The following is a 27,189-nucleotide window of genomic DNA, read 5'->3' as shown; positions in this document are numbered from 1 at the left end:
CTAGTAAGTTTCCACTCCAGAAAACCTCCAAAGTTACTAAACAGATATAAAATAATTAAGACGTTGGGAAAAAATAACACTTTACCGGAACCTACTGAGCCAAGAAACGGACTTCGACACTGTGAAGGGCCTCTCGTAAACCGAATTGTTCTAAATTGCTTTTGCGTGGATGGGATGATCGATGAACCTTTTGTTTGGGCGACTCTCCGAAGTAAGGGGCTAATATATCGATTCGGAGAGCCTGCTCAAGGTGAACTTTTTAGCACGAGCCGTTTTCCATGAAATACATCAAAAGCAGGAAAATAATCTCGGGTCACTTAGTCGTTTTGTATTTTTGAGATGTTGCCGAGTAGAGAGATCAGGATTATCTGTAGTACAAAGGAGTCTGAGCTTTGAGTGAACACTGATCCGTATCCTATACCAGACACGGCCTATACGGGAAATCCGACCTTATATATCCCCCCGGTATCCCTTACGTTTCTGCGTGTGGTATAGTATTGCAAGTTCCCAATGACACAGAAGCCATGTCCTCGGAAATGAGAATCTTAATGGTGTTTAGATGCCATTCATGTATTTCTAAGTAAGCCGCGTACTGCCTGCCCTTTATACCCCACTTATAGCCCTCGGACCGAGCCCCGGCTGTACGGGTTTGCGGTTCCCGTAGCTCCTGGTTCATCAGAAGAAACTGAAATTTGAAATTCATATATTTATACTGATAAAGCAGTGTTTGATAAATTAAAGGTAGCCATGCGTTGTATGTTTATAGGTCTGGCTCCTAACTTCCCGTTTTATTGATCTCTACCTGTCTGGCTTGTGAATATAGCCTCTATATGTTGGATACAATTTAAGAAGAAAATGTACAATGTTTTATTATTCATAGTCACTATGAGATGGGATGAAAACTCAGAACTTGTGCGTTTGGTACATTTCATATAGCTGCCAACTGATACAAAAGTATTTCAGGGTCCTTGTCTTCAGAGCTTCAGATCTAAGAGACCTGCAATAAGTAGAACAGTGTCGGTGAGATCCGTTAGCCAAGTATTTTTGGCTGTTTATGGACAAAGACATGATGCATTTATGCTGCAATATTCGTTGTCTGGGTATTGTGTGTGTGTGTGTATATATTATATGTGTGTGTGTATATATATTTTATATGTGTGTGTGTATATATATTTTATATGTGTGTGTGTATATATATTATATGTGTGTGTGTGTATATATATTATATATGTGTGTGTGTGTATATATATTATATATGTGTGTGTATATATATTATATATGTGTGTGTATATATTTATATTATATATGTGTGTGTGTGTGTATATATATTATATATTATATATGTGTGTGTGTATATATATTATATATGTGTGTGTGTATATATATTATATATGTGTGTGTGTGTATATATATTATATATGTGTGTGTGTGTATATATATTATATATGTGTGTGTGTATATATATTATATGTGTGTGTGTGTGTGTGTGTATATATATTATATTATATATGTGTGTGTGTGTATATATATTATATATTATATTATATGTGTGTGTGTATATATATTATATATTATATGTGTGTGTGTGTATATATATTATATATTATATGTGTGTGTGTGTATATATATTATATATTGTGTGTGTGTGTATATATATTATATATTATATGTGTGTGTGTATATATATTATATATTATATGTGTGTGTGTATATATATTATATATTATATGTGTGTGTGTATATATATTATATATTATATGTGTGTGTGTATATATATTATATATTATATGTGTGTGTGTATATATATTATATATTATATATGTGTGTGTATATATATTATATATTATATATGTGTGTGTATATATATTATATATTATATATGTGTGTGTATATATATTATATATGTGTGTGTATATATATTATATATTATATATGTGTGTGTGTATATATATTATATATTATATATGTGTGTGTATATAATCTCTTGTGAGCCGAATTGGTTCGTCTTAGTATGTCGGTTCTAGTTTTGTTAGACCATTTGGCTGTAGGGACTGTTAGAAGCTATAAACTGTTGGCGCTATATGAATAAAATATATGTATTTATGTGATATATATATGTGTATGAATGTTGTGTGTATATACGGGTAAATGGAATGTTGCGTAATTTTGTTTGGCTTTATTATACACAAAGATTTAAGTACAAACTTGCTCTGCAATTATTACAAAATATTCAAAAAAGCGTTATCCTAGAAATTCAAGTTCTTTTCTGGTAAAATAATAGCCGCGAAGCAGATGCTTGTTGGTGCTTTATATTATATATTTTTTTCTGAGGAACTAATTGTTGCTCTCGCCTGTTTTGCGTCACTCCTTTCAAATTCACATCCATCTCCAAATTACTGTAATTAAAGGCACAACTTTTTGTGTCTTCTTTACCGTCGCATGCAGCTGGGTCTTTTATGAGCCAAACGATGCCAGACTTCAGATATTGTGAGCAGAAATGTCTGAAATATTTGTTTCCTCCTCATTGAGTCTACTCCTAATGAGCGTCGCTCTTTCACAAAATTATCGGAATCGTTTTAGGCGTTGAAAGCGACTCAGACGCCCAATTTCAGTAACCACGTGACGCACAGCCTATTATATGGGTTAAATAAAGGCCGGTTTCTAATCGCTCACCGCCAAGAGGATGATAAACGCCTTATAAACGTAGACTCGGACGATAGTCTGTCAGGACTGCGTACATTAATTCAACATATAGAGCAAAAAACTGGCCGAAAGCGTAACATTAGAGTGAAATGTATACCGCGGTGATTTAGTGATAATCATGTAGGCCTCTCTCGCAGCTCTGACCGCCTGCTGTTTGGAGCCACGCTATAACTAATAGAAGAAAAGTTCCTCGTGTCACGGAGATGGACTATTTAATGTGTAACGTCCAAGTCAGTAAAGTGTTTTGTTTTTTTTATCTTTTTTTTTTTTTCCTTGATTTTTTTCCTTGATTTTTTTCATTTCAACCCAGTACTAAAGCTGTTTCATCACATGTAAGGGTGACAAGACCCAGTGCTTTGATTACGTGAACATACAGGTCCCTGGCTATGACACATTGTACCATAGGTGAATGTACGGTCATAGTAGGTGCGTTACCTGAGCCCACCGGATTTTCTCAAATCCCGGCTATCCCCTGCTTCCTTAGAGCGTTCCTTGGCACTGGTATTCACAGGCTCCCTGTGTGTTCGCATGAACGCGCTCTCCGTTACCAATATCACAATATACGCACATCAATATGTCGAGTCATGCGCAATATACCATTTTCCTCTTTTCCTACGATTTCTGTTGGGTTCTTTGCTTTCTGCACAAAGCAGGGCGACTCACAAACTGGCATAGCTATAAACCATGAGCCTCTAAAACACACAAAACCATTTTAGTTGCCCCTTAATGCCACAAGATCGTCGCTCTTCTTCCGTAACTTTCTTGTTACCTCTTGGTCCCTTTTGACTGCGGGACTAGCGTGTGTTGCGGTGCGTCATGGATGCCAGACGATATGCCCCACTCAACGAAGGAGATAAAACTTCTGCCGGAGCCGTATGTTTGCTGCTTCACTGCATACATTGAATTAGTGGTCAAGCGTTGGCTGATGGTCTCAAGAACGGATCTGATCAAACACGGCGTCGGTACGGCCCTCAAACAGCTTGGAGGCAACATACAGACTTCATACATCGTGTATGATACCCATGCGTGATGTATGAATTCTTTCTATAATGTTTAATTCTTATCAGGCAGGGAAGTTTGACGGCCAACCCAAGTGATCTCCTACTCTGAGATAGTTTGGAACCCTCCTGTAAAGCGCGTTTCTCGTCATCTCGCTGACCTATACATTACGCAGGGCAGCTCAAACCTTTCTACAGCTTATTAAAGCAACCTTTCTTATCTTATGGGGAGTACTGAGAAGTTGTAAACTTATATATTTGTGGAGATTTGTAAGCCCCGTTTTATTACTCCCACATGAGTTTATTGGTGATTTTGTAAATAAATGTTGATTTATTAATTCAGAGGCATAATTCCGTCTGTCAAACCCCCCTGGTTTAGAGATATTTATCTGACTCAATCTGCTCTTTGAGGGATTCGGAGAGCATTGAGTTTCAAGCTGGACTAATGGGCCGTGGAACTCAGGAACAGGATAAGCGATGCTGCCCCCCAGGGAGCATCTGATTTCCGGATCAGATATCCCGAGCTCTGATTACTAATCTCTTGTCTCGGCAGCGCATGTGTCTCCCAAAATTACATTATCATTAAAATGACCCCGCTATGGAAGAATGAACGTTACTCTGAGTGCTTTAATATGAATTCATCCAAAACAAGGGGGGGGGGAAATCATTCACCGGATACAGAAGCAGCAGCCATACTGGCCTCCTCCGCCATGGTCCAACAATTCTTTCCACTGATTGGCTCCTTGAAGCAGCCAATCAGTGGCAGGAAAGTGTTCCCGTTGACTTTATTGGGCCTACTTTCTACACACATGCAGTGTTACCCAAGCCAGTGCTGGAGGGAAGGATATCAGGTGCTTGTTTGCCCCGCCACATCTCTTGCATGGCATTTAGCTGGGGTAAGGGGGCAAATACTGTCACCTCTATACCTGCAGTGTGCGTGCTTTAGAGGAGCAGGTTTTTGGTGATTTAGCCACACATCACACACACATTTGTTTTGTCTTTCAATGTATGTTTTCAGCAAATTACTTTGGTTTTTTAAGTGTGGTTCATGGTTTATGTGGATTGCAATCGGTTTGTTCAGAGTATCTAGAAACGGTATGAGAATACATTAATCTCAGCCGTTATGTGAGATCCCGTGCATTGAAGGTAATGTACGTCGTGTCATTGAATGACCTCATTCCCCGTATACATGCTCTGGAGGAGTCTGGCATAGTAATGAGATGAGGTCATCTCTATTTAAACGCAGATACAATAGATCTGTCTCCTATAATGGAGACACTACAGTTTCAGCGCATGTCGCACCATCTTTAAATGCCTTTTTAAAGGGGAAGCCACATGGATTAAAAAAAAACAAAAAACTTTTTATCTACAGATATAATCATACAATGTGTTTCTTTACTGAGAAAGATAGAAGTATGTGAATGTGTGCTTATATAATATATATATATACTGGTATAGAGATATATACCTGTGTTTGTGTGTATATATATATATGTGTATATATATAGATATGTGTGTGTGTGTGTATATATATAGATAGATATAATATACGGTATATACCTGTGCTGGTCGCTGGGGGTATTATAGATCCCCCCCCCTGCTGGCTGAAAAACTCAAATAGATTTTCTTTAACGATCTCGGCTCTAAAATAGGTGTCTTTTTTTTATTTCCAGCCTTCACATTATTTTCTTGTTTACCTTTAAGTCAGTTTGCTTTTTATTTGATTCTTTTGTTTAATTTTCCTTTGTTATATTTCTCGCGTGGCCAGTCTCCTACGAGAAATGTTTGGCCGGAGTTTGATGTTTCCTCCCCATGGTTATTCTTAAATATGTTCCTTGTAGCAGTAGCCAAACGTGTTTAAAGAGCAACCGTCAATGGAAGCTCTTTCCTGCCAATGATTGGCTGCTTCAGTAGAGATGGGGGCGGGGGCAGAACTCAGCCGCTCTGGAGCTGCAGCTTCTACAGTGTTTTTGTATTTTTAAAATAAATTATGCACATTAAAGTTCCACAAAGTTGCCGGGGCTGTGTGGGGCATTGTGTGTCTGTAAGAAAGAGAAATGAGTTACAGTAACGCACGTGACGGGTGCTTTTCGGTACTGAGTTCCGTTCTGGTTTTATATCAGATCTTGTTGATCACGAAGTATTTGTGAACATTTTTTTTTTTTTTCTTCAGTTATTCCAAATAACGAATGATGAAAATGAGTTTAAATGTCGCCAAAAAATAACCCCTGGGAGGCTGTTGTCAGTAATGTGTGATGTCTTCTCTTTTTCTGAAAAACATATTAAATTTACCAATTAAATAAAATCGAGATAATCCATTTTTGAGAATGCAGTTGATGGTCCCGGCTAACCTTCGCCCTCTTGGCGGTTCTTTCTTTAGCGCTTCTCCTACTGCTAGAAGTTCCTCCCTCGTGCAGAAAACACATTTCACTAATGGTAATGATCTTTTTTTTTTTTTCCTCCTCTTTCCCCCCGCAGCTGCCGCACCAGCAATCGGAAGAGTTTGGTTCTGGCTTCCAGCACATCTCCGACTTTACCTCGACCTCACTCGCCCCTCCATGGACACACAGGTAAGCCGCGATTCCTCCCCAGCCGCCTGACAGGACATGATTAATGGCTCTCATATTCATCTCGCAGCCATCCGGCTGGGGCACAAATTGATATTTCCTCCTCCGCTGCGGCTGGGAGACGGGCTGTAGGTGACCCGCGTACAGCCCGCCGGAGAGACGTCTCCTTATTATTATTTTCCTCTCTTACACGAGTAATGAGTTGATTTTTTTTTCTCCTTTGATGTGGTTTGACATTAACCTTCACCGCCTGCGCCAGAATCATACGCGGTTTCTGGTGTTAATTCATGTGATAAACGCACGACGATGGGATAAAGCTGGAGCTTGCCTAGGTTTTTATTTGACTTCTAAATTAATATTGTGGTTTTATTTGTGGGAAATAGCCTTTTTATTGTTATCGAGTTGTCCGTGAAATAGTCGTGTGGGGTCCGAGCAGTAATGCTTCATAAAGTGATATCCGCCAGTAAATAAAAAAGTGCAGACGCCTCTTTAGATACAGAGAAATAATCTAAAATCATAGGAGGAAGGCGCAGAACGGATCTGTTGTATTTCTATTGCTAGAGAATAAAGGGGTAACCGGCGTTCTACGGTTTATCTGAAAATCCCGGAGCCTCAGAAGTACCCCAATAATCAGCGAGGTAACTTAAGGCTCTCCTACAGCCTAGTCTGGAGATCAAACCTTTATCCAAGTAACAGCCTTTTCTTCTTTAAGAGACGTATTCCCAAACACGTAGATGGCGTTCTGCAGCCGTTTAAAGCCATGACGGTCCTGGCACGTCAATTGTCACTAACTGTATGTTAGTGCATGATGTGCCCGGACCGTCAATTGTCATCAAGGGGTTACTGTCACAAAGCGCACACGCAGCGTTCTGGTCGCTGGCGTGATACATATTGTTAAACGGCTGTCATGTTTTGGGTCGTCTTGGAAGTCTGGAAAGTATCGCAGGCGCGTTCTTGCTCCTGCGGCGGATCCCAGGTATCGAGTTCTTTCCTCCTAAGTTCGAGAAGCGTAAATAACTCTTCGAGGTAAACTTGCCGCGAATTGGTTTGTAACGGGGGTCTCCGTGATTTCCGTCACCTGAAAAATTGCTCTAAAATAGTGATTTTTCAGAGAGAAACGGTCTGTAACATGATGAGCTTTTCCAGTTTGGCCGCTGATTTCTTTAGCAGCGTGAGTGACGCCGTAGCGAGCGCTGCCTGTGCTTAGTGTCATATTATGGATTCCTGCGCATGTTTTAATACGAAAATCCTCTTAATGCTTAAGCTAGTTTTCCCTCTACAATCCTATCAGCAGAAGCCATTGCCCTGCCGGAGCGGGATCTTATAGACGATTTTGACACATATAGACCGGGAACGGCTGCGGCTATAATCCGGCAGCCCAAATTTCTTCTGCCCGGCTGGATTTCAAGTTGCAGGAGGTAGAAAACGTTTCTTTAATCACCCGACGCCTGTCTCGTGGAAGGAGGATTCATCTCCATCCCTTATTACTAAGTCCGCTTGCTGCTGGGGTATTTAACCGTTTAAATAGCAAAAGCTCTCAAGCCGTTCTCAGATGTGACGTCTTTGGCCTACTTTTTACTTTTTTAGTATAGTTTTGCATAATTTGTATTACGGTTAAAACGCCGCCTCACCTTTAGAATAGATGTGCGAGGACTTGCTATGTCTGACGGGTAAATCTTGGCTCACCTCTGATTAACACTTTCTTATACTTTTATACTTTATGGACTTTTGGTTTCTTTTAAATCATTCCAACTCATGCAGAGGTAGGTCCAGCTCCTGAGAGGTATTCAGCCCTCCATATTTACGGGGGTTATTCACTAAAGTTGGGGTGTGAGAGTGTACAGGTATTTTGACACCCTTAATTCGCTATCCATTATGAAGGAGGAGGAATCTGGCAGAGTGGCTGTGCTGGCCCTGTATAATGCATACTTTAACCACGGAAGTCTGTTTTTCTCCTGCTAACTCCCAGTTTAGTGAATAAAACTTACAAAGTAGGACATTTTTGACCATAAAACAACAAATAGGTGTATCTGGCATGTATTATGTTTGAGATTATCAGATTAGGATTTTGCTTATAATGAGAGCCACTTTAACAGATTGGCTGTTCGGGAAGCCGAATGCCGATGAATGTGCCGGCTGATGGCCAACTCTGCATTAAATGGAAGGTATTTTGGGAAGATAGAAGTTAAACAAATCCCTTTATATAGATGAGTCGAGTGTGATAGTCAACGTTTGCTGCGTTGATCAATTCCCCTGCGCAGCAAAGGGCCGTGTTTTGTAATGCCGCCGTGTTATGGATGGACAGTGCTGGGTTATAAAGCCGTTTACCACCCCTGTTGGGTTGTATTAAAAGTTAATGTGCGTTTACTAAAGAAAAAAAAAAAACTTTTAAGGTGAAGCTGCAGTACGATGCCTCCTCTGTAGTCTGACATTTTCTGCCAGTGATTGGCTGCGCTGAGCCGTGCTTAGTGCTTATTGGCTGCGAGTTTATCACATGGGAGAAGATGTCTTACGGCCAAACACATCTCTTTCATGCCAAGGAGCTTCTTAGAAGTAGTTGTTGTTTTCGTGGTTCTAATAATTCCTACAAACTTTGACTTTATAAAGATCTGTATACCGAGAGTATATTTTTAGATTATATTTCCCGAGCGGACCCATGGAACGGGCGCTAGAATTCACTCAGCCCTAAAATCTAATTAGAGGCAGCAGCTAAGTATAATCAGGCAGCACAACGTTGCCCTTTGTCTATTCTACCTGAACCTATTGTGTTTCAGACGGCATCTTTAATTTATTTGTGATGCCGGGCAAGCCGGTGGATGACAAATTAAGAAAGATGAGCTACTTATACCCTCAAGAGGATAGGTTAGTCCCAGGTTATCGGCGACATCTTTTTGTATCTCTCTCCATGCGTAGACGGTTAGGATTGGTATTAAGCCGTTCTTTGAAGGTCTCATCGCGGTAACTTTCTGATTAAATGCGTTAATAGTCATTGAATATAATCACCTTTTTTTCTTGCACAAAGTTCTTTTTAAATTACTTTTCCATTTAAAGCCCTGATTATTTCTGATGTATTTGGGCCAAGCTTATTAATGGAGATCACGCATGATTCACGTCCAAGGGAGGAGAGAAGAAAAAGTCTTAAGTGTTTAAATGTCATTTGTCCGCTTTGGCGATTTCTTGGCAGTACTTTGATGGGAAGATTAACTTTATCGCATTCCTTCGGATATGAATTTTTTTTAGATCCTCCGGTCAGGTACTAATAATTTGCTTTAAAAAATATATATATTTAAGAGATTACAGATTATACAACCCCCCCCCACACACACACACACACTGTTTAATCCTCTGGATATTGGAAACACATTTTATTTGATCCATACTTTCATGCATTGCTTTAATTGTATGGACGGTGCGTAGCTTCACATTTCATTTTGTGCTCCCATAACACCCCGGCGCTCCGTGCGCCCATGCAGGACAGCGTTGTGGCTTGTATGAGATGCGCTTGGCCAGATACACACCCTGCTTGCCGGTGTGCGCAGGCGCTATGCCCACCGCTGGCCAGCCGTGTAAGAGTTCAGTGGTCTCTAATGAGAGGTGGTCCCGTTGGTTTCAGCGGGGGGGGCTTTCCTGACACCGGCTCTGTCAAACAGCCAAAACTGCTGCAAGCTTAATAGGAGTCTGCATTATTTGCTAGTGAGGGCTGAAAATCACTTTACCGTTCATTAACGGCCGTTTAAAATGAGAAATTGTCACTAATCTTAGGAATGAATGCAGCAACAATGTAACTTATAATAATAATACATGACCTACAACAATGTAACTTATACTAATAATAAATGACCTACAACAATGTAACTTATAATAATAATACATGACCTACAACAATGTAACTTATACTAATAACAATATAGTATACATGACCCACAACAATGACTGATAATGTATCAACAGTTTGCTATTCTTTCTCAATTACACAACATAAAAAGAATGGTTGGGGTCACCCAAGTGCAGTTAGCATTCTACCTCTCATACATAATGAAATCTGTCATACCCCGGGGGGGAGATTATGACAAAAAAAATATAAAACTGCTGTCCCACAACGCGTTTCGCTGAACACCTTCGGCTTCATCAGAAGAAGCCCACCTACAATCTGCTTGGGGGTTACGATGGTATAAGTTACCCTAAAAGCTATGTTTCATTTCCCAAAACCCAGTGCGTTTTATTTCATTTGGGGTATTTTTGGATTCAGTTCTTTTGCTCAGTAAATAGTTTTTTTTGGTTATTAGTCAGAGATCTGTTCAGGGAGCTTCCTCGAGCGGCTATCAGACTTCTTTATTCCTTGTTTGCAAAGAGGATTACGGCCCCGTTTCTCAGAATACAGTAAAAAGGTCCTCCTTCATCTCCCGGGAATTCAGGACCGAGTCGCTTCTCCCCTCCTGACGCAATCTCCAGAAACGCAAGACTGGCGGGGCCGGCATGGCCGCCTTCCTCATCCATCCGCTGCCATGAAGTGTTATATTAACCCTTTATTAACGATAATGCTCTGTGATTGGGACAAAAGGGTGATACATTAAACATTAATACATTCTTTACTATAGTCCTTTAAAGTAGATGATTATGTTTATTTCATAGATTGTAAAATTTTGTTGAATCTGCTCCTTGCACGCATCGGTTATACCCAGTAACACGTTTTGGGGAACTGCGGGAAGATTCAGCCGGGGACGTTACAGCCGGGGACGTTCACACGCCTGCTTCCAAAGGATAAGGCAATAAGTTTAACTTTTCCAAACAATGCAAAATTTGGCTTTGTGTTTAATCTACTTGTCAGTTTAAGGAACGCTGAGCAGAGTTAAGACACAGATGATTGATTTGGCTCCCCCAATGCTGCAATGAATCGCCTTAAAGACTAAAGGGTGATGTGCTATTAATAATAATTTTTATTATTATTATTATTACTCTTGTTCCTGTCTTGTTCGCTGTAGATGAAGCGGCTCTGCAGGATTACAATTGATAAATTATAGTTTTTATGCTTCACTTTGTTAGTGCTTTAGTATCATCTCACTTGTAAGTCCGCCGTGTGAGTGGCACTCGGGTTTGAGTAAGCACAGCTCGCTTTCCTGTCCGGTCTTACTCCGAGAAACACAATCTTTGTTCCGCTTAAAAAACACAGGACTAAACACACGCGGTAGGAACCATCTGAGGATCGTGGTTAGCAGAGCAGACGTCCTAATCTTGGAATGCCTGTAATCGGCAGCGCTGCGGTTTAATGAATGGCTCGATGTACGCCACGGAATGCTAATTTCTTTCCAGACATCAGAATTTCTTTCTGTAAAGATTAGCCCAAACAGAGCTGGCCTCCCCGTGGTTTGCGTGCGATCTGAATGACAATACGGCTTTGCGGACGGCTGGAAGCGGGGTGCACCTGTGGACGATCGGCGTGCACCTGCGCGGCGTCCTTTCTGTGTTTGGATGCAAGGAACGTTCAGATGCGATGTCCCCTCTTACAGGAGGTCATCCCAGTCATTGCGCTCCCAGAGTATCCGTTCCACGCATGCACCCTTATATTCAACGTGTTCTGAAAATCACTAAAAATATATATATATATCTCACCTTACCAGCAATAACGTCCTATTTGAAATTGTGCGATTAGAATTGCTAATGAAACAGGGTTACTTGGTGCGTCCATCTTTTATTTCAAGTGACACCTACTTTCACAGCCTTTTCTTGCTACTGACTCTAAATTCTATGTTTCTTTGTGTTTGCACAGGTAACAGCCCGCTGGACAGCCCCCGCAACTTCTCCCCCAATGCCGCTGCTCACTTTTCCTTTGTTCCTGCGCGGAGGTAGGCGGCACATGCGTGTGTTCGTGTGTGGTCTTTGTGTTGATTGCAGAAAAATGTAACATTTTGGATGGTGGGAATGTACGTTTTGCTTAGAATATATCCTGCATGGCTCTTAGTTTGGCCCCCCGAGTCTCTGGAAGAATGGGCAGACTGTCGGGGTCCCTCGGCTTGGAGCGAATTGTTTAATGATATCTGAGAAGGCCAATTGGTGGTATATGTTAGCTGTAATCCCTGCTTGAATAAAGGTGTAAACAGAATAATCATACCTCCTTATAAATCATGACATTCATAAAGGGCCATTGGCAATTTGCTACAATAAGAATCCGTTGTGGCTGTTAACGGGTTAATAGTCAAGCAATGTCGGCTCATTCATGATATTCCCCAGGAGGATCAGTTACCGTGAAGGTTTTGGCAATAATATATAAACAGATAATGTAATAGAAACTTTTATTGTGAAATGACACACTTATTACCTACACGTCACTGTACGGACCTCGCCTACCCACTAATAATCCACACGGCGCAGACGTCACTAACCTCCCTGCGCGGTGGGGTCGGGGTGTGCGGGGCCCGCCCTGCGCGGTGGGGTCGGGGTGTGCGGGGCCCGCCCTGCTCGGTGGGGTCGGGGTGTGCGGGGCCCGCCCTGCGCGGTGCGGTCGGGGTGTGCGGGGCCCTCCCTGCGCGGTGGGGTCGGGGTGTGTGCAGGGCCCTCCCTGCGCGGTGCGGTCGGGGTGTGCGGGGCCCTCCCTGCGCGGTGGGGTCGGGGTGTGTGCGGGGCCCTCCCTGCGCGGTGGGGTCGGGGTGTGTGTGGGGCCCTCCCTGCGCGGTGGGGTCGGGGGGTGTGCGGGGCCCGCCCCCCGCGGTGGGGTCGGGGGGTGTGCGGGGCCCTCCCTGCGCGGTGGGATCGGGGGGTGTGCGGGGCCCGCCCCCCGCGGTGGGGTCGGGGGGGTGTGCGGGGCCCGCCCCCCGCGGTGGGATCGGGGGGTGTGCGGGGCCCGCCCCCCGCGGTGGGGTCGGGGGGTGTGCGGGGCCCTCCCTGCGCGGTGGGGTCGGGGGGGTGCGGGGCCCGCCCCGCGCGGTGGGGTCGGGGTGTGCGGGGCTCACTAATGGATGCGGAGATACTATGAAGTATTTCCATGCTGAGGCTCGTTAAAGCTCTAGAGGATGCCTCCGCTATCTGACCTTTCCCTTATATAAATATTGGGAGATAAATAATTCTTCCTCACAGGCAGTCAATCATAAAAAGCTGCCTTTATCCAATTTCTCTATTGAAATGCGTTGCGGTGTCCTGCAGCTCATGGAAATGTCAGGTTTATTCTCATTTTAAATGTTTTATTGACTCCCCCCCCCCTCCCGATGCAATAATGCAGACTCATTTGTCTCTATTAAAGACGGACGTTTACCGTGTGAAATCCCCGCCATCAGAGACGCTCGCATTACAGTGCCTTTCTTCATTACACCACAAGGGGGCAGTAATTATGTATTTGGCGTCTGCATCGCGCAAAATCCCTATTTACTCACAATTTAAGTCTGTGAATGAATGGGATGTGATTGTTAATAATAGAAATCAGCAGTTTATGGCGTAAGAACTCGGAGTACACAGATGGGTCGCCTCAATGGTTAAACGGGGGAATTTTTGGGATTTTAAGCAGTGTGCAGATCGGCCGTCATGTATATTTTGTATTTTGTATTTTGTTAATGGCATTCCATGTGTTTCAAATCCTAAATACGTGTTTATAATCTCTTCAATCCAGCCATGGACACAGAGCCGACAGGTAACGAGCTCCGCCCCCCCTCTTCGTTTTGCATGAGAATCCTCTGATTTGAGGTTTTTTGCCTCAGCTCTAATTATGACATTGTGTAATAGTTTATTGCGCACATGAACACAAAGAAAGTGTGTGATGTAGGAAGCATCCATTGCGTGTCTGTATCATGTTTGCATCTCATGAGACTTAGCCGCTCCGTTCTACACGTGTGTTCGGAGTATGGCCACCATTGGGGAATTCTGTAGTAAAATGGCCTTATTGCCATCTCAGCAGATGGAAGCCCAGGCAGCTGGAACGTTCCTTTGGTGAAAAGAGCCCGGATCGCCTAATACACAAACCCCAAGGCTTCTTGCATGGCCGCTTGGACGTTCTTATGCCGGTTTTACAGCATGCGTGAAAGCAATCTTTCCATATCCGTCTCAGTTGTTAATTCATTGCAAATAAATTGTCCGTTCACCGGAAGCATCCAGAATAATGGCGCTGTTCTGCTTGTAAACGTTACATGTTGTAGATCAATTGGGTTTCTCTGTGTCCGTGTAATGTCCATCTTATACTCACTAGAGCGGTCACGCATTAGACAAACTCTCTGACTCCAAAAATGGCTCCAGTCTTAATTGCCCGGCCAAACCTCGATGGAGATAAAACCAGGCTTTCTCCAATCCCGACCTGCGTTACTGTATACAGCGCTGGGGTTAATGCTCAGGGAGAAAATACTTTATTCCGCGGGGCTTCCCCATGACGAGTGAAACGTTCCAGGGGCATCCGGGAGCTTTCTAGGCATCTACTGCTTTACCAAACAATAAATGACATCCTATGAGGTGTAACGTGAAAAGACAAGATGTCTCGCTTAGACGCTTTAATGGGGAAAACATTGCTATTTATAATAAGATGCTAACGTTCCGGCCAATAACTGTTGCGTTTTCACCGCCGTAAATGACGGGGTGGAATATATGTAGCTTATTATGGAGCCCAGGCTGGACCTAGACTGAGCTTTTTTTAATGCTATTTTCTCGTTCTGATCTGGAATTGGTTTGTGGAAATGGAAACGTCGGGTAATTTGTTGTAATCATAGCCTCGTGACCAAATTTCATTTATTCTCCGCTGCCTATCATGGGTTGAAATGTGTCAAAAAGTGTGCTTTGCAGCTTTCGAGAAGATTGCGTCTGAACGTGTGTACATCCGTCTAGATTCATTCTGTCTGTGGCCGTCATGCTGAGTTTTCAATTACACCCTGAAACCGCTATCATCCGTAGACTCGTTCACCGGTAATGGGGACAGACAGAACGTAACCGTGTTGGTTTTCCCTTTTTTTTGTTTTGTTTATAGGACTGATGGACGCCGCTGGTCCTTGGCATCCTTGCCTTCTTCGGGATATGGAACCAACACTCCCAGTTCAACGGTTTCAGTGAGTGTTTGCCGTTTGTTTCTTGTTCCCGCACCTGTGGTTTTCTCCAGTCTGTACTCGTCATTTGGTGCTCGTTCCCTGTACTCCGCGTCTGCCCAGAACTTTTATTTTGCGTTTTTTTTATTTATGGTTATTCATTTAGTTTGGTGGTCGCCAACCCAGACTGATTAACCTAAGAGGACCTGTCTGAGTCGCTAAGATCCCGACAATTGCACAGTTTCTTCTTACTAGCGGGTCTTTGATGAGATGTGGTTATCTAGTGGAGAGCCCACCAAGATGATGCCTGGTTCTACTAACCAAAACCCAGACTTGTAAAGCATTTAGAGTTACTTAATTTGGATCCTTAATACTACACTTAATACCCTTTAAATTTGCCCCACCCCCCCATCTATTTTCTATTCGGGGGATGTTCATTTGAACAAATTCCCTTGCATGTGATATACAGGCAAGGCTCTTTTGAGACCCCCGCGTGCAGAAACCATTCCCATTGCTTTTATTGAGAGAGTTTTTCTGCCACTGACTGGCTGGCCAATCAGTGGCAAGAATAGTCGAATCATGGAAGAGGGAAGCTGCAGCTTCTGCCTCAGGTAAGTGCTTAAAAAAAGATTATGGTGTGTGTGTGGATGTCTGGGTGCACGTGCTTCTCTTATCTGGAGAACACATGGCACCCATGGACGGCCCCGCCTCGCAACTTACAGGACTTAAAGGTCCTGCTGCCAGATATCACCCCTTCAAAGGTCTACAGGTCAGGAGGTCAAGGGAGACCTACACAATATTAGGCAGGTGGTCCGTAATGTTATGGCTGATCGGTGTGTGTGTGAATGGGTATATATAAATATATTTATATTTAATGCATTAAACTGTCCCTTTAACGTTGTGGCTTTGGATGCCCCTTTGAAGTTAAAAACCTCACTCAGCAGGAAGGTGTTGCATGACTTGCTCAGGTAGTGGAGTTTGATTAAAATAGCCAGTGTGTGTCGATTAAAATGAGCTGCAGTTTAACAAATCTTTTTGGAGGTGGAGGTCTGTAAGAAACAATAGATCTCTGTACAGCCTCTGGAACTGTGCATTTTAGTATTGGTTCCTCCTTGGGAGTCTGTGCTCGGCAACTTCACACCCTAGAGCACAGCATCAAGTAGAAGTGGGCTCTGGAGCAGGTGTGATGGTCCTAGGGAAGTCCACGGGGGTCGATTGCCCTGGTCCCCACTACGATTAAAGATGGCCCAGGGCATAAGATAGTAGACGTTCTCCCCCTCCTGTTAAACTTTGGTCTCTCCTCCATCCCCATTCATGGGCAGTCCCGTATGCATGCGTTTTTAGTGTTTTTCTTTTCTGTATTTTCTGTACTCAGTCATCATGCTCATCTCAGGAGAAGCTGCACCAACTTCCCTATCAACCAACGCCGGACGAGCTGCACTTCCTGACCAAACATTTCAGCACCGAGAGCATCACTGACGAGGACGGACGCCAATCACCAGTCATGAGACCTCGATCCAGAAGCCTCAGGTGAGCAGCTACATGTTCCCTATATTATCCCTTTAAAAAAGAAATGGATGTTGGTCAGTAGAGCATGAAAAATAAATGAGATTTCTACAGCATGCAGGTGATCATTTAAAAATACATTCATGTCCTCTATTGGACAGGTCCAGGTACCATAATCTAAACCTCCCCATTTCCCCACCAGTACAAATTACAGATTAAGTCCTTCCTTTTCCATCACAAATAATATACAATAAAATGGGCTGCCTCTGAAATAATCGAATAATTAATAAGGGGACAAATGCGATAATTAGGGCAACATTTCCGGCGATAATATCTCCGCTCCTGGTGACCTAATCCTGCCTGCCTGCCTTTAAAGCGAGCGCGGAGTTTCTGGTTAGTCGATTAGCCGTGTAATTATCTCGCTGGATGTTCACCTCATAGCTGGATACCGTTTTATGATGCAATACGTTCCTCCGCATCCCCTGCCACACTCAATCACATATTTAATTTGACATTTTATTTCGGCGGCGGTTTGTTCCTGCAAATTTCCATATCCCTCGGGATTCTTCCCATAACCTTTTGCTTTCTCTCTTCCGCGATGCCTTCCTTTGGCTGGCGGTTTTAAAATGAAGCTGATTTAAATTCCCACTTTTTTTTCCCCGGCTCGGCAGAAGGTTACTGATAAAATTCACACAATCCTTTCAGATTTCAAATTTCTTCCCACCATACTGTGCTTATCAGCCCTCCTGATGTGTCGTCGAGATTGTATTTACCTTCCGTCCTGCCCGGGAGGCAAATATTTTTTTTTTATTGCCGACTGTATTCACTTTAATAAATGTTCCTTTTTAACACATTTAATTCCAAAGCGCCATTACCATACTGAGATATTGTGACTTATTCAGGTATTATTTTGAGCCCCTTTTCCTCACATTTGAAACGAAGGCTCATCCGGACGGTTAATTATTATTATTTTTTTTATATTAATACACTATTTTTCACTGTGGACCTGTCGCCTGTAATTAACCCCCAGGGATATCGCTTCGTGGGTCCAGGGGTCTCATGGATATATATCGTGTCCATTTTTCCCCACTTGTCTCTGTCCGGTGTCCCCGTTCTATGTTCATAAATGTGCCGAGCGCTCATGCGTTCCGGTTTCACGCCGTCCCTGTCCTGCGGGAAAGCTGGTTACACGCGTATCGTCTATAACGTGTTTAGGTCATTTCTGCTTTTCCCCCCGTTATTGGCTATAGTCGTGCTTTCTGACGGCTGGCAGGCTGATTGTTACATGCCATTTGTCTCCCAGCCACGTGTCTGACAAGCAATTGGAGACATGTTGATAAATTAACTTATGCCTGCTGTTGGGGACTGGGTTAAGTTAACAAATTGAGGTGAGAAAAGGAAAACTTAATAGTTTGCATATTAAGGCTTTAAAGTGGGGAGTTGGTACCCGAGTACCCCGATTCTGTACCACAATTCCATAAAGCCCACTTAACCTGCGCTTAGAAGCTGGGGCCCCCGTCTAGTTAAATATCCCACACAGTCATAGACAAAGCTGCTTTAGTCTTCTTTATCCCGGCACTGAAAGGGTTTGTAGAGGAGCCGTAGAGCCCAGTGACTACCTCTGCACGGTAAATAAATGGAGTTTGTTAACCCGAATGATGAAACACTCTGTCTGCCGACACGCTCCGCTGCCTCTCGCACGCTTTAAGTGTGTAATTATTTCTTTATCTGCATTACCTCATTGTCCCCGGAGGGGTCTGAGGGCCGGGGATTGCGTCACCGCATTACACGGCCGCATCGACAGACTCAGTGGATCCTTCTGCTTAGCATGCGCCACCTGTTACTGCGTCTTACCTGCTGAAATCACCCTATTGCCTCATACACCAGCGATAAAATCTGGAACTGTTTATAGCGGCTTTCAGCCTTCATTGGCTCCTCTGTTGCAAGATTACAAGTTTCCGATGTATACCCGAGACTCAAAAAAAACTATTTCCTCCTTAAAAATGTGTCTCTTATAATGTATGAATATAAATATCATCAAAAGCCTGGCATTATCTCTCTTTGGTTTATTCATTAAACTGATTTGTAGTTTAAAGGAGATAAAACTCAACCGTACCAAACGTGTACAAATTACGGGGACCGCTTATTTAAGAAACCCCTCCATAGCATCTGTAGGCTTCACCGCTGTCCAAAGGGCCGTTCATAACATTTTTTCCATTAATGGAGAATAACTTTCTTAAGACCATAATTTGCCGGTTAGTACTGTGTGAAGTTCAGGGAAATTCATTAAAATAACATTTTGTTGTTTGCACTTTTTGTTTTGATATATATATATATATATATATATATATATATATATATATATATATATATTAGATCATTTTGGGGCAGCATTGGAACTGATGTGAAATAAGCCATATGGTTTATACCCCAAACATTACGTATTCCTTTCTATTTATTGCAAAACCACAACGCATATAAGTAATACAGGTATATCTCGGCCTTGGTGCTGGATACTTTGTATTGCTGTATTCTTTGTGTGGTTTTGATAAGTAAAAGTGACGAGCAGATTCATCACCGAGTGAACTTGTGATGAAGAGGCCAGCCGCTCGCTGTTAGCGCTCCATATTCCTCTACAGAAACATCTGTAAAACGTTCTAAGATGAGGCTCCATTTTTTTTTTTCTTTAAAACTGTATTTTTGCTTTCAACATCTTGTCTTTCCAGTGATCCGCCAGTATTATTAAATCTTTAACTTAATATGCAAGCAGCTATTTTTTTTGCTCATGTGGCAAAGCGTTCATGATTTTGCTGAACAGTACGTGTTAAACCGTAATTATTTTTACATTTCCAATTAAAATGTCTTTTCATACCTATTTATTTGACTTGCCTATTTGTTTTATTCTAGCCCCGGCCGCTCTCCCATCAGTTATGATGGAGAGATTGTTTTGGTAAACCACATCTATAAAGAGAGATTTCCAAAGGTAAGCTTTTGTACTTCACAGCCGTGATTAATAAAAAGGAGCATTAAAGGAACTGCATCTTTAACATTGGGTGTCTGCGGGGCAGGCGAGAAAAGGCACCTGGCAGCCCTGCCTGTATTTTTTAACCTTACACTAAAGACACTTAATTAAACCAAAAACTAAAGAGCAAAACGTATTTCAATACTGAATAAATTCGTATAGAATCGTTATTTTTGGTAACTGGCAGTTTTGGACCGGGTTCTCCCCAATTCTTTGCTGCATTATAAATATAAGTGACGTTCTGTGAATCCTGTGGTTTTTTTACTGTAGGCAACTGCCCAAATGGAGGAAAGACTGGCGGAGCTTATCACCGATAACGCACCAGAGAACCCCTTAGCAGATGGCGTCCTTAATTTTGTCCATCACCAAGTTGTTGAGCTGGCTCGGGACTGCCTTAGTAAATCTCAGGATGGACTCATCACATCGCGATATTTTTACGAGCTCCAAGAGAAGCTGACAAAACTTCTGCGAGATGTAAGTGCTAATCCGCCGATCCTTTTGGTTCCGCTCCGTATTCGCTCTAAAAAATCCAATACCCAACGGCCTTTCTCAGATTATAAATGTAATCAGAAGATTTAACCATTTCTATTCAAAAGACAAAGTATTCTGTTTTATAAGTTTATTAGGGTACCAATCCTGACAAAGTGTCTGCTTTAGCTTGTTACCCACAGGGCATTTGTAATAGGACTGTTTTACACCGTGGGTTCAAGACATCCATAGGTCGCCAAATGACAGTGTACAGCCCTGTAGGATCCGCAGGGATATACGTTACCGTCATGTGCTTTTTGGTTCACTTTCTGTATGTTAAGGCTTCCAGGCGCAGGCAGGTTCAATAACGTATTCACACGGAGACTCCATAAAGACTCGTCATAATCATTTCAAACACTCAGTGCCCCGTTACTTTTATTGTTTAGTTATATTGTATAGGTATATTATATTGTATAGGTATATTATATTGTATAGGTATATTGTTTAGGTTGTAGCCACACTGCTTACCATTTATGCCGCGTAATCCATGAGCAGAGTACAGGAGCGGTGACCGGTAAGTCTGGGATGTCCCTTCGCCCAGGTTTTATAGACGCTAGAAGAGCGTTGGCATCTCATGTATTACATGATTCTATACTACCACCGGTGTTCATTATGATTTCCTTTGGCTTTTAATTCAACGTGTGGAGCGACGCAATCCAAGTGAAAAAGTCCTATAGAATCTGCCCAACAGGGAAATTTTTTCTACTGACCTAATAGACCTTTTACTTGTTTTAGTTTTTCTTTTTCATTATGTCATCTTTGCCATCTAAATCCTTCCAACGGCCTCCTTCAGGTCTTTATCTATTCTATTTAAAACTCATCTTGGAGGTGAGATAATTGAAGAGGGAAAGCAAAGCCTTTCATTTTCCTCCTTAGAGCCATTGCTGATAGTGACTTCATAGGGATTAAATCTGCCCGATAAGGCTCTCCAAAAAACGTGACCTTCACTTTCCTTGGTTATTTTAACCCTTTCTGGGTGCGTGGTAAAGATGAGAGATATGTATACAGCGGCTCGCTTTAGTTAAATATTACATAGATCAATACGTTCCATAGATTGGCTTTAATTGAATAGACAGGTGAGCTTTGTGGGGAAAAAAAGGGTGTTTTCAGTGTCGCCTTACTAAAGATGTATTCAATTAGAGCAGAGTTGGTGCGTTCCTCTTCTAGAACCCATTAAAAAAAAAAAAAATAGACCCAAACCTGTGCTTTTTGTAACGCAGATCTCTGGTATATGGCTTCTACTAAAATAATTAGTGCTAGTAAATTCACCAGACCCAGCAGAACAAGGTGTGAAATACCAAGGCTAAACAACATGCGCGGTTACACACTCCTGCTTCCTCCGCGTGTGCTAGAATCTATCAGTAAGTGTTCTCTTGGATCCAGGGAAGAGTCCGCTCTTAATGAGGGCATAAGTGCCGATAGATCTGTCTGCTGCCGCGAAGCCTGTGTGTTTTTCCTGTGTTTTAGCTCAATTACAGTGTTGTGACTGCTATGCCGCGGTTATTGGCTGTTCTGATCCCCGGAGGAGGACGGCGATTTTAATTTCATGCCCCGCTGGCTGCAGTTAGTGACTGATAGGGCTATCAGATAAAGGGGCTGGTGTATGCCTGGCTCTCACCTCTTCCTTCCATTCTCTAAAGGAATGACATTTTGCCTCCCCAATGCAGCCTTCTCTCTCTCCCTCCCCTCTCCCATCAGCCCCCACCCACTAGAAAGGGAAAAAAATAGGGAAGACCCCCTTAACCTTCAGACAAGAATGCCGTCACTGGGAATGGCTAATTAGATGGGATGCATCAAGCCGACGCGCGTGGAAGCAGTTCTGTATATAACGCCGCGTTCTTATCAGAAGCGATCATAAACAAGCCATTGAGGACGTGGTCCGGTCGAGAAGGATCGACGGGGAAATGTTCCTCAGGATGCCGGACCCGCAGAAATGTGCACAGATCCTGGCCGAATGGCTCATACAAGTTGGGATTTTATTCTTATTTTCTTACTTCATGCTGATTATAAATGTTTCGGTGTTATTGAGGGCTGGCTTTGTGTTTTCTGTCCATTATATGCCCTGAAAACATTAGAACACGCAGATGGCACATTTAACCCTTTGAGCGCAAGATTGTGTTTCTCATTTTTTTTACCAAGTTAATTGTCCGCGGTCGAGGTCTGGTAGAGTCTCGTAGTTTTCTGCTCTTTCGTACAGAGTTAGACTTGCTCTCGGCCATTCGTTGTAACCCTTTGCGAGCCAGAGCATCGGGTTATGCCAAGGATCAGTTTGAATTTGGTTGTCCGCTAGTTATGAGTCCTTTTTGTGTAATTGTGTCTTCCGTTAATTGTGAGATTTGCATATATATCAGTTCCGTGCATACTTAATGTTCTATATACTGCTGTAATTAGATGTTTGTTTCTTTATGGTCCGGGCGCTATCACCTGACTAATCCCAGTGGTAAGGACTGGAGTATTTACGCGGGATCAAATGCTAAATAATGGCGGTAGATGCTTATTAAAACCATCCTTGCCTCCGTGTGTCGGTTCTCCCCTGTGTTTAAACACGGTTACCCTTCCTTCCTGCTTTTACAGGCCCTGAAGGAGTCTGTCTGTGCGGGTTTTAATAAGCTTTGTTAAATGAGCTTCTGTCCCTCTGCTGATAAATATTATGCCCGCAGGCGCTTGGGGTTGATTGCCGGTTACCTTGTCACTCTCCGGCTCACCCAGTGCCGTTTTTCAGGGATATGCTGTAAAATCTTAATTTAATGGGCTATTGAGGGTTATTCCTTGAAGCCCCGTGAGAGATGGTCTTTTATGATCTTCTGTGATTTATGATCTATATTGTGTCCCTATCAGCTCTGTGCCCTCTGCGGCTTCATTGCTATTCCAGGCGGGACTGTTAATGAAGAATGTGTAAAGTTACCTGTAAGCGTGTGTACGTGTGTCACACCGCCAGGGGTACCAGCTATCTTATTATTACTGAGGGCAAATCAAGCTCTGAATTATTTGGTAACACCAGCTCATCGGATGCTATCGATTTTGTTCTGGCACATAAGGGAGCCGTCTCGATTCCTCTGAGGCTTGTGTTATAAAAACAGCATGTTCTTTTAATTGTGATAGAATGGCTTTTCAGAAGTCAGAGCCGACAGCTCAATCAATAAGAGTTTATGCAGCCCGAACGACTCCTTTATACGTTGCCATCTTACTCTACATAGCGGGTTGTCCACTTGATTGGCTTGACCTGTATGTATAGTGCAGACAATGTGTCTCGTAATGCCGCGGCCCTTTTCATTCAGGGTAAATCCACATGTATCTTATCTGCGTATCATCTAACGCGGTGCTGTCCAGCCTGATTCCTGCAGACAAAAGGATCCGTCTAACATCCCATAGATGGTTATTTTATAGCATCTCAACCCCTAGATAATAGAGTGTATGCCGAAAGCACTGATCTCGTTTATACCATGAACACGAGCCAATATATTCTATATACAGTATGGCAAAACAATTCCCTGTTAAAGGCGTTGAGGAGTTCCTCTAGTATTAGGTGCCTTGGGATGGAGGTTTACCTGTAAAAAGTTGATGGGGATTTCTCTGTTAGATTAGACCAAGGGTGTCCAACCTGCGGCCCTCCAGCTGCTGTAGGACTACATCTCCCATACCCCTCTGCCAGCCATTGAGCTGAAAGAGCATTATGGGAGATGTAGCCCTGCAGCAGCTGGAGGGCCGCAGGTTGGACACCCCTGGATTAGACTGTTGGTTCACCCACCAAGCACATGGCAAACCACTGAAGCCAGTAGGCCAAGTCTACTGTTTTTTAGAAAGAACTTTAAACCGAGAACTTGTCCTTGAGTCTTCGAACAAAGCATGGAGGTTCCTTTCTTCCTTCTCATCCCGGCCCTGGCTTAGGACTGAATGGCATTTAAAAAAAAAAAAAAGTGGCATCGTGTTCTGAATATGTTTTGCTCAAAATATTGACGCCTAGATTTCATGCACACTATTATAAAATGTCATTTTTTTCAGAATATTGTTTTTTTTCTTTCCAGGCCCACGAGAGGTCAGAAAGTTCCGAAGTTGCTTTCGTAACCCAGCTGGTCAAAAAGCTGCTAATTATTATTGCAAGACCTGCTCGTCTTCTGGATTGTCTGGTAAGATAGTCATGATATTGTGGCTTTATTATATATACATTTTGGCAAGTACACAAAAACGCACACAAATTGTGTACAAAGAAGAATACAAAATTCCAAAGTAAAGGGGAGGCAGCGCTGATGTTGAAAGAGCCCTACGTTTTGTATAGATTCATTTATAGGAGGGTTCCGGCCGTTACATGTGCATTTTAATCTGAGTAATGGCACTGTGGGTATTTTTAAAGTAATTGTATTTATTTATAAATCATATTCCCTATAAGTTAAGATGTTAAAAAAATAATGTAATGACATAAGTTATTTATATAGCGCAGTCCATACATTCAAAGGATCTGACAAACCTAGAAGTGAGACAAACCAATACTGTTGGTAGAGAGAGCCCGGCTCACAAGCTTACAGCGTAGAGTTACATTTTACCTATTGCATTTTATTTTGATATGACTTTATTGGGGAATTAGTTTGTGTGTTTTTGTTTTTTGTTTGTGGGGTTTTTTTTAAGAAATCTCTCAACGTATGTTATTTTTCCTTTTTCGGTGCATTCAGGTAGCTCGTCAGTAAGTCTTTGACAGCTCCCTGCCTGTGGTCTACCAAATAAATGTCTTAATATAGCAGCATGTCTCTCCGAGACCTCCCTGACAGACAAGCTTGCCCTTCAGAAGACACAAAAGGCGTTATTATTAATACATCATTTTGACTTTGCTGGTTTCCTACAGGACATGGCCTTTGACCTCCATGATATAGACAGCGGTTTGGGAATTGGGAACTGATACCCGGATTCATGGCCAGCATGTTTTTTACGACCTTGGTTTGGCAGCCCCATTTTTTTAGTAGCCATTTCTAGTTTATTTAGGAGATTTGGGAACCTTACATGAAAGTGTACCTTTCTTTCTGCCCTCAATCTAAATACCTTTTCAAAAAAAATCTTGGTTGACTTGCTTTGTAATCGGTTCCTTTTGTCTTTTTTCTATTGATAGTCTAGAGAGATTTTTGGTTTTGGTTAAGATGCAGAACGCCCGTGTCATTAAAGCATTTATTTTATAAAAAGCCATTAACCAATATGCTTAAGTCTTAAAAAAGACAATTGAGCGTTGCTGGATTTTGCGTATTTCATTAGAGACGCAGCATGTGAGGCTTGTTAACCCTTGACCTGCCTAATGGACCAGCAAAAGGTTAGTTTAACAAATTAACAAATTTTACTGAATGTGAAAGAGAAAATTACATTTTTTTTCCTGAATCCGATACGTTGCCCTGGCATCCGATCTTATAATGTGGTTATAGTGTATTTAAATATTACCGGGGTTTTTTTTCCCTTTTTCCACAAGAGGTACATCACTTTGATTTATTTCCCCTTTGTGGCCAGACTAAGGATTGCGGCCCCCTGGGGGACTTTTCTCCAGCTTCTCCGCTGCCTGAGGCTTTTTTGATATTTTTGAATTCAGAAGTTAGGTTTTTTTTTTTGTCGTTTTGCCGAAAATGTGTATAAAACAGCGGCTGAATGGAAACTTCTTCATTGGGACTTTAAAGACTTTAACATTTTGACACGCTTCGGGTGCGTGTGCCATTTGATCGCTAGCTACAAAAGCTATGGGAAAACTTGTCACCTTTTAGCCGTTTTAGTGCGAGGAAGCTGAGGAACATGTCGATTTAAATGGCACTCAATTCTGGTTTTAAGAGTAAACTGGAACATGATTATAACGTAGAAAAATAAATGTAATCCCTTCACTAAAAGAAAGTAATTGCCTCCGGGGATGCTCGCCACCCATCTGTCTGCCTCTGTGTTTGTATCCCATATTCCTATTTTTTACGTAATAAATGTCAGAAGCGTTGTTTTTTTTTGGAGTTTTCTTTCCTGTTCATTAAACTCGATGTAGCGCATTTACATATTATTATTATTATTATTGTCGGATGTTCCTCACCAAGAGCTCCAGTGACTTCTTCCCGGTCTCCGCTAATGACTTGACGCTCGTCTGCTTTACATAATCCGCGGGCCGGTCACAGACGCTGAGCTTTTATTCCAGAATAAACCCAGCGCTTTCCCTCTGTTATCCATGAATGTCAGCGAGTGCCCCCCAGCAGCTGTCTGTCACATACACCGAGGGGTACCGATACGCTCCCCGTTTGGCAGAAACCCTCCGTGAGTGACGGAGACCACGCTGAAAATCAACTGAAAAGTTAACATGGTCACAATTTTAGCATTGGGGTTAATCCTTTCAGCGCCGACATGTTAACCAATATAAAACTCCCTAGCAAACAAAGGGTTTATAGGAGACTTATATAGGAGACACGCGTTTCCAGAATAGTACCGTGCAGGTGCTTTCATCATTGTCGGATCTGTACAGCGTCGCTGCCTCGGCCTCCTAAAATCCCCCACTCCGTCTGTCCGGGGCTGAGCTGACGTCTCGTGCCCCGGGGGGCTCCAATTCCGACGCCTTCATCTTTCTAGTTGTTTAAAAAAAAAAAAAAGCCAAGATGTTTCGCAATTGTAAAAGCTTTGAAAAGAACAGACCTACCCCATGATATCAATTAAAATGTAAAATGAGGAAAAAACAAGATTACACTTTTATAAAATAACCTGACAAGTTTATGAAAAGAAGCCAAACTCTTTAGCCAGCGGACTCATCGATAAAGACTTTCTGAACGAAAGCCGGGAGCAACGATGCCGGCATCATACAAGACTCACTAATTCAAAGGGAGACGGCCGTGTGCCTGATCAGTAATATCCCTCCTATCCTCGCGAGTTCTACGCCGTAT

At 42.6% G+C, this 27,189-nt stretch overlaps 1 protein-coding gene across 1 annotated transcript in view; it reads left to right on the top strand.

The window, feature by feature from the left end:
• Positions 1-27,189, top strand: part of LOC149288543 (microtubule-associated serine/threonine-protein kinase 2-like) — an 82,102-nt gene that overhangs the window by 43,943 nt on the left and 10,970 nt on the right. The window contains exons 6-13 of the mRNA XM_089491698.1: positions 6,180-6,271; positions 12,036-12,111; positions 13,866-13,886; positions 15,204-15,282; positions 16,634-16,788; positions 19,672-19,747; positions 20,057-20,260; positions 24,340-24,441. Of these exons, the coding sequence (XP_089347824.1) occupies positions 6,180-6,271; positions 12,036-12,111; positions 13,866-13,886; positions 15,204-15,282; positions 16,634-16,788; positions 19,672-19,747; positions 20,057-20,260; positions 24,340-24,441 (805 nt within the window). The remainder of the gene's footprint in view (positions 1-6,179; positions 6,272-12,035; positions 12,112-13,865; positions 13,887-15,203; positions 15,283-16,633; positions 16,789-19,671; positions 19,748-20,056; positions 20,261-24,339; positions 24,442-27,189) is intronic.

This window comes from Sceloporus occidentalis, unplaced genomic scaffold (assembly GCF_023333645.1).
Source record: "Sceloporus occidentalis isolate IW3139 unplaced genomic scaffold, rSceOcc1.0.p SCAF_51, whole genome shotgun sequence".
NCBI classification, from domain to species: domain Eukaryota; kingdom Metazoa; phylum Chordata; class Lepidosauria; order Squamata; family Phrynosomatidae; genus Sceloporus; species Sceloporus occidentalis.
The sequence above is the reverse complement of the archived record's forward strand: the minus strand, read 5'-3'. Positions and strand labels throughout refer to the sequence as shown.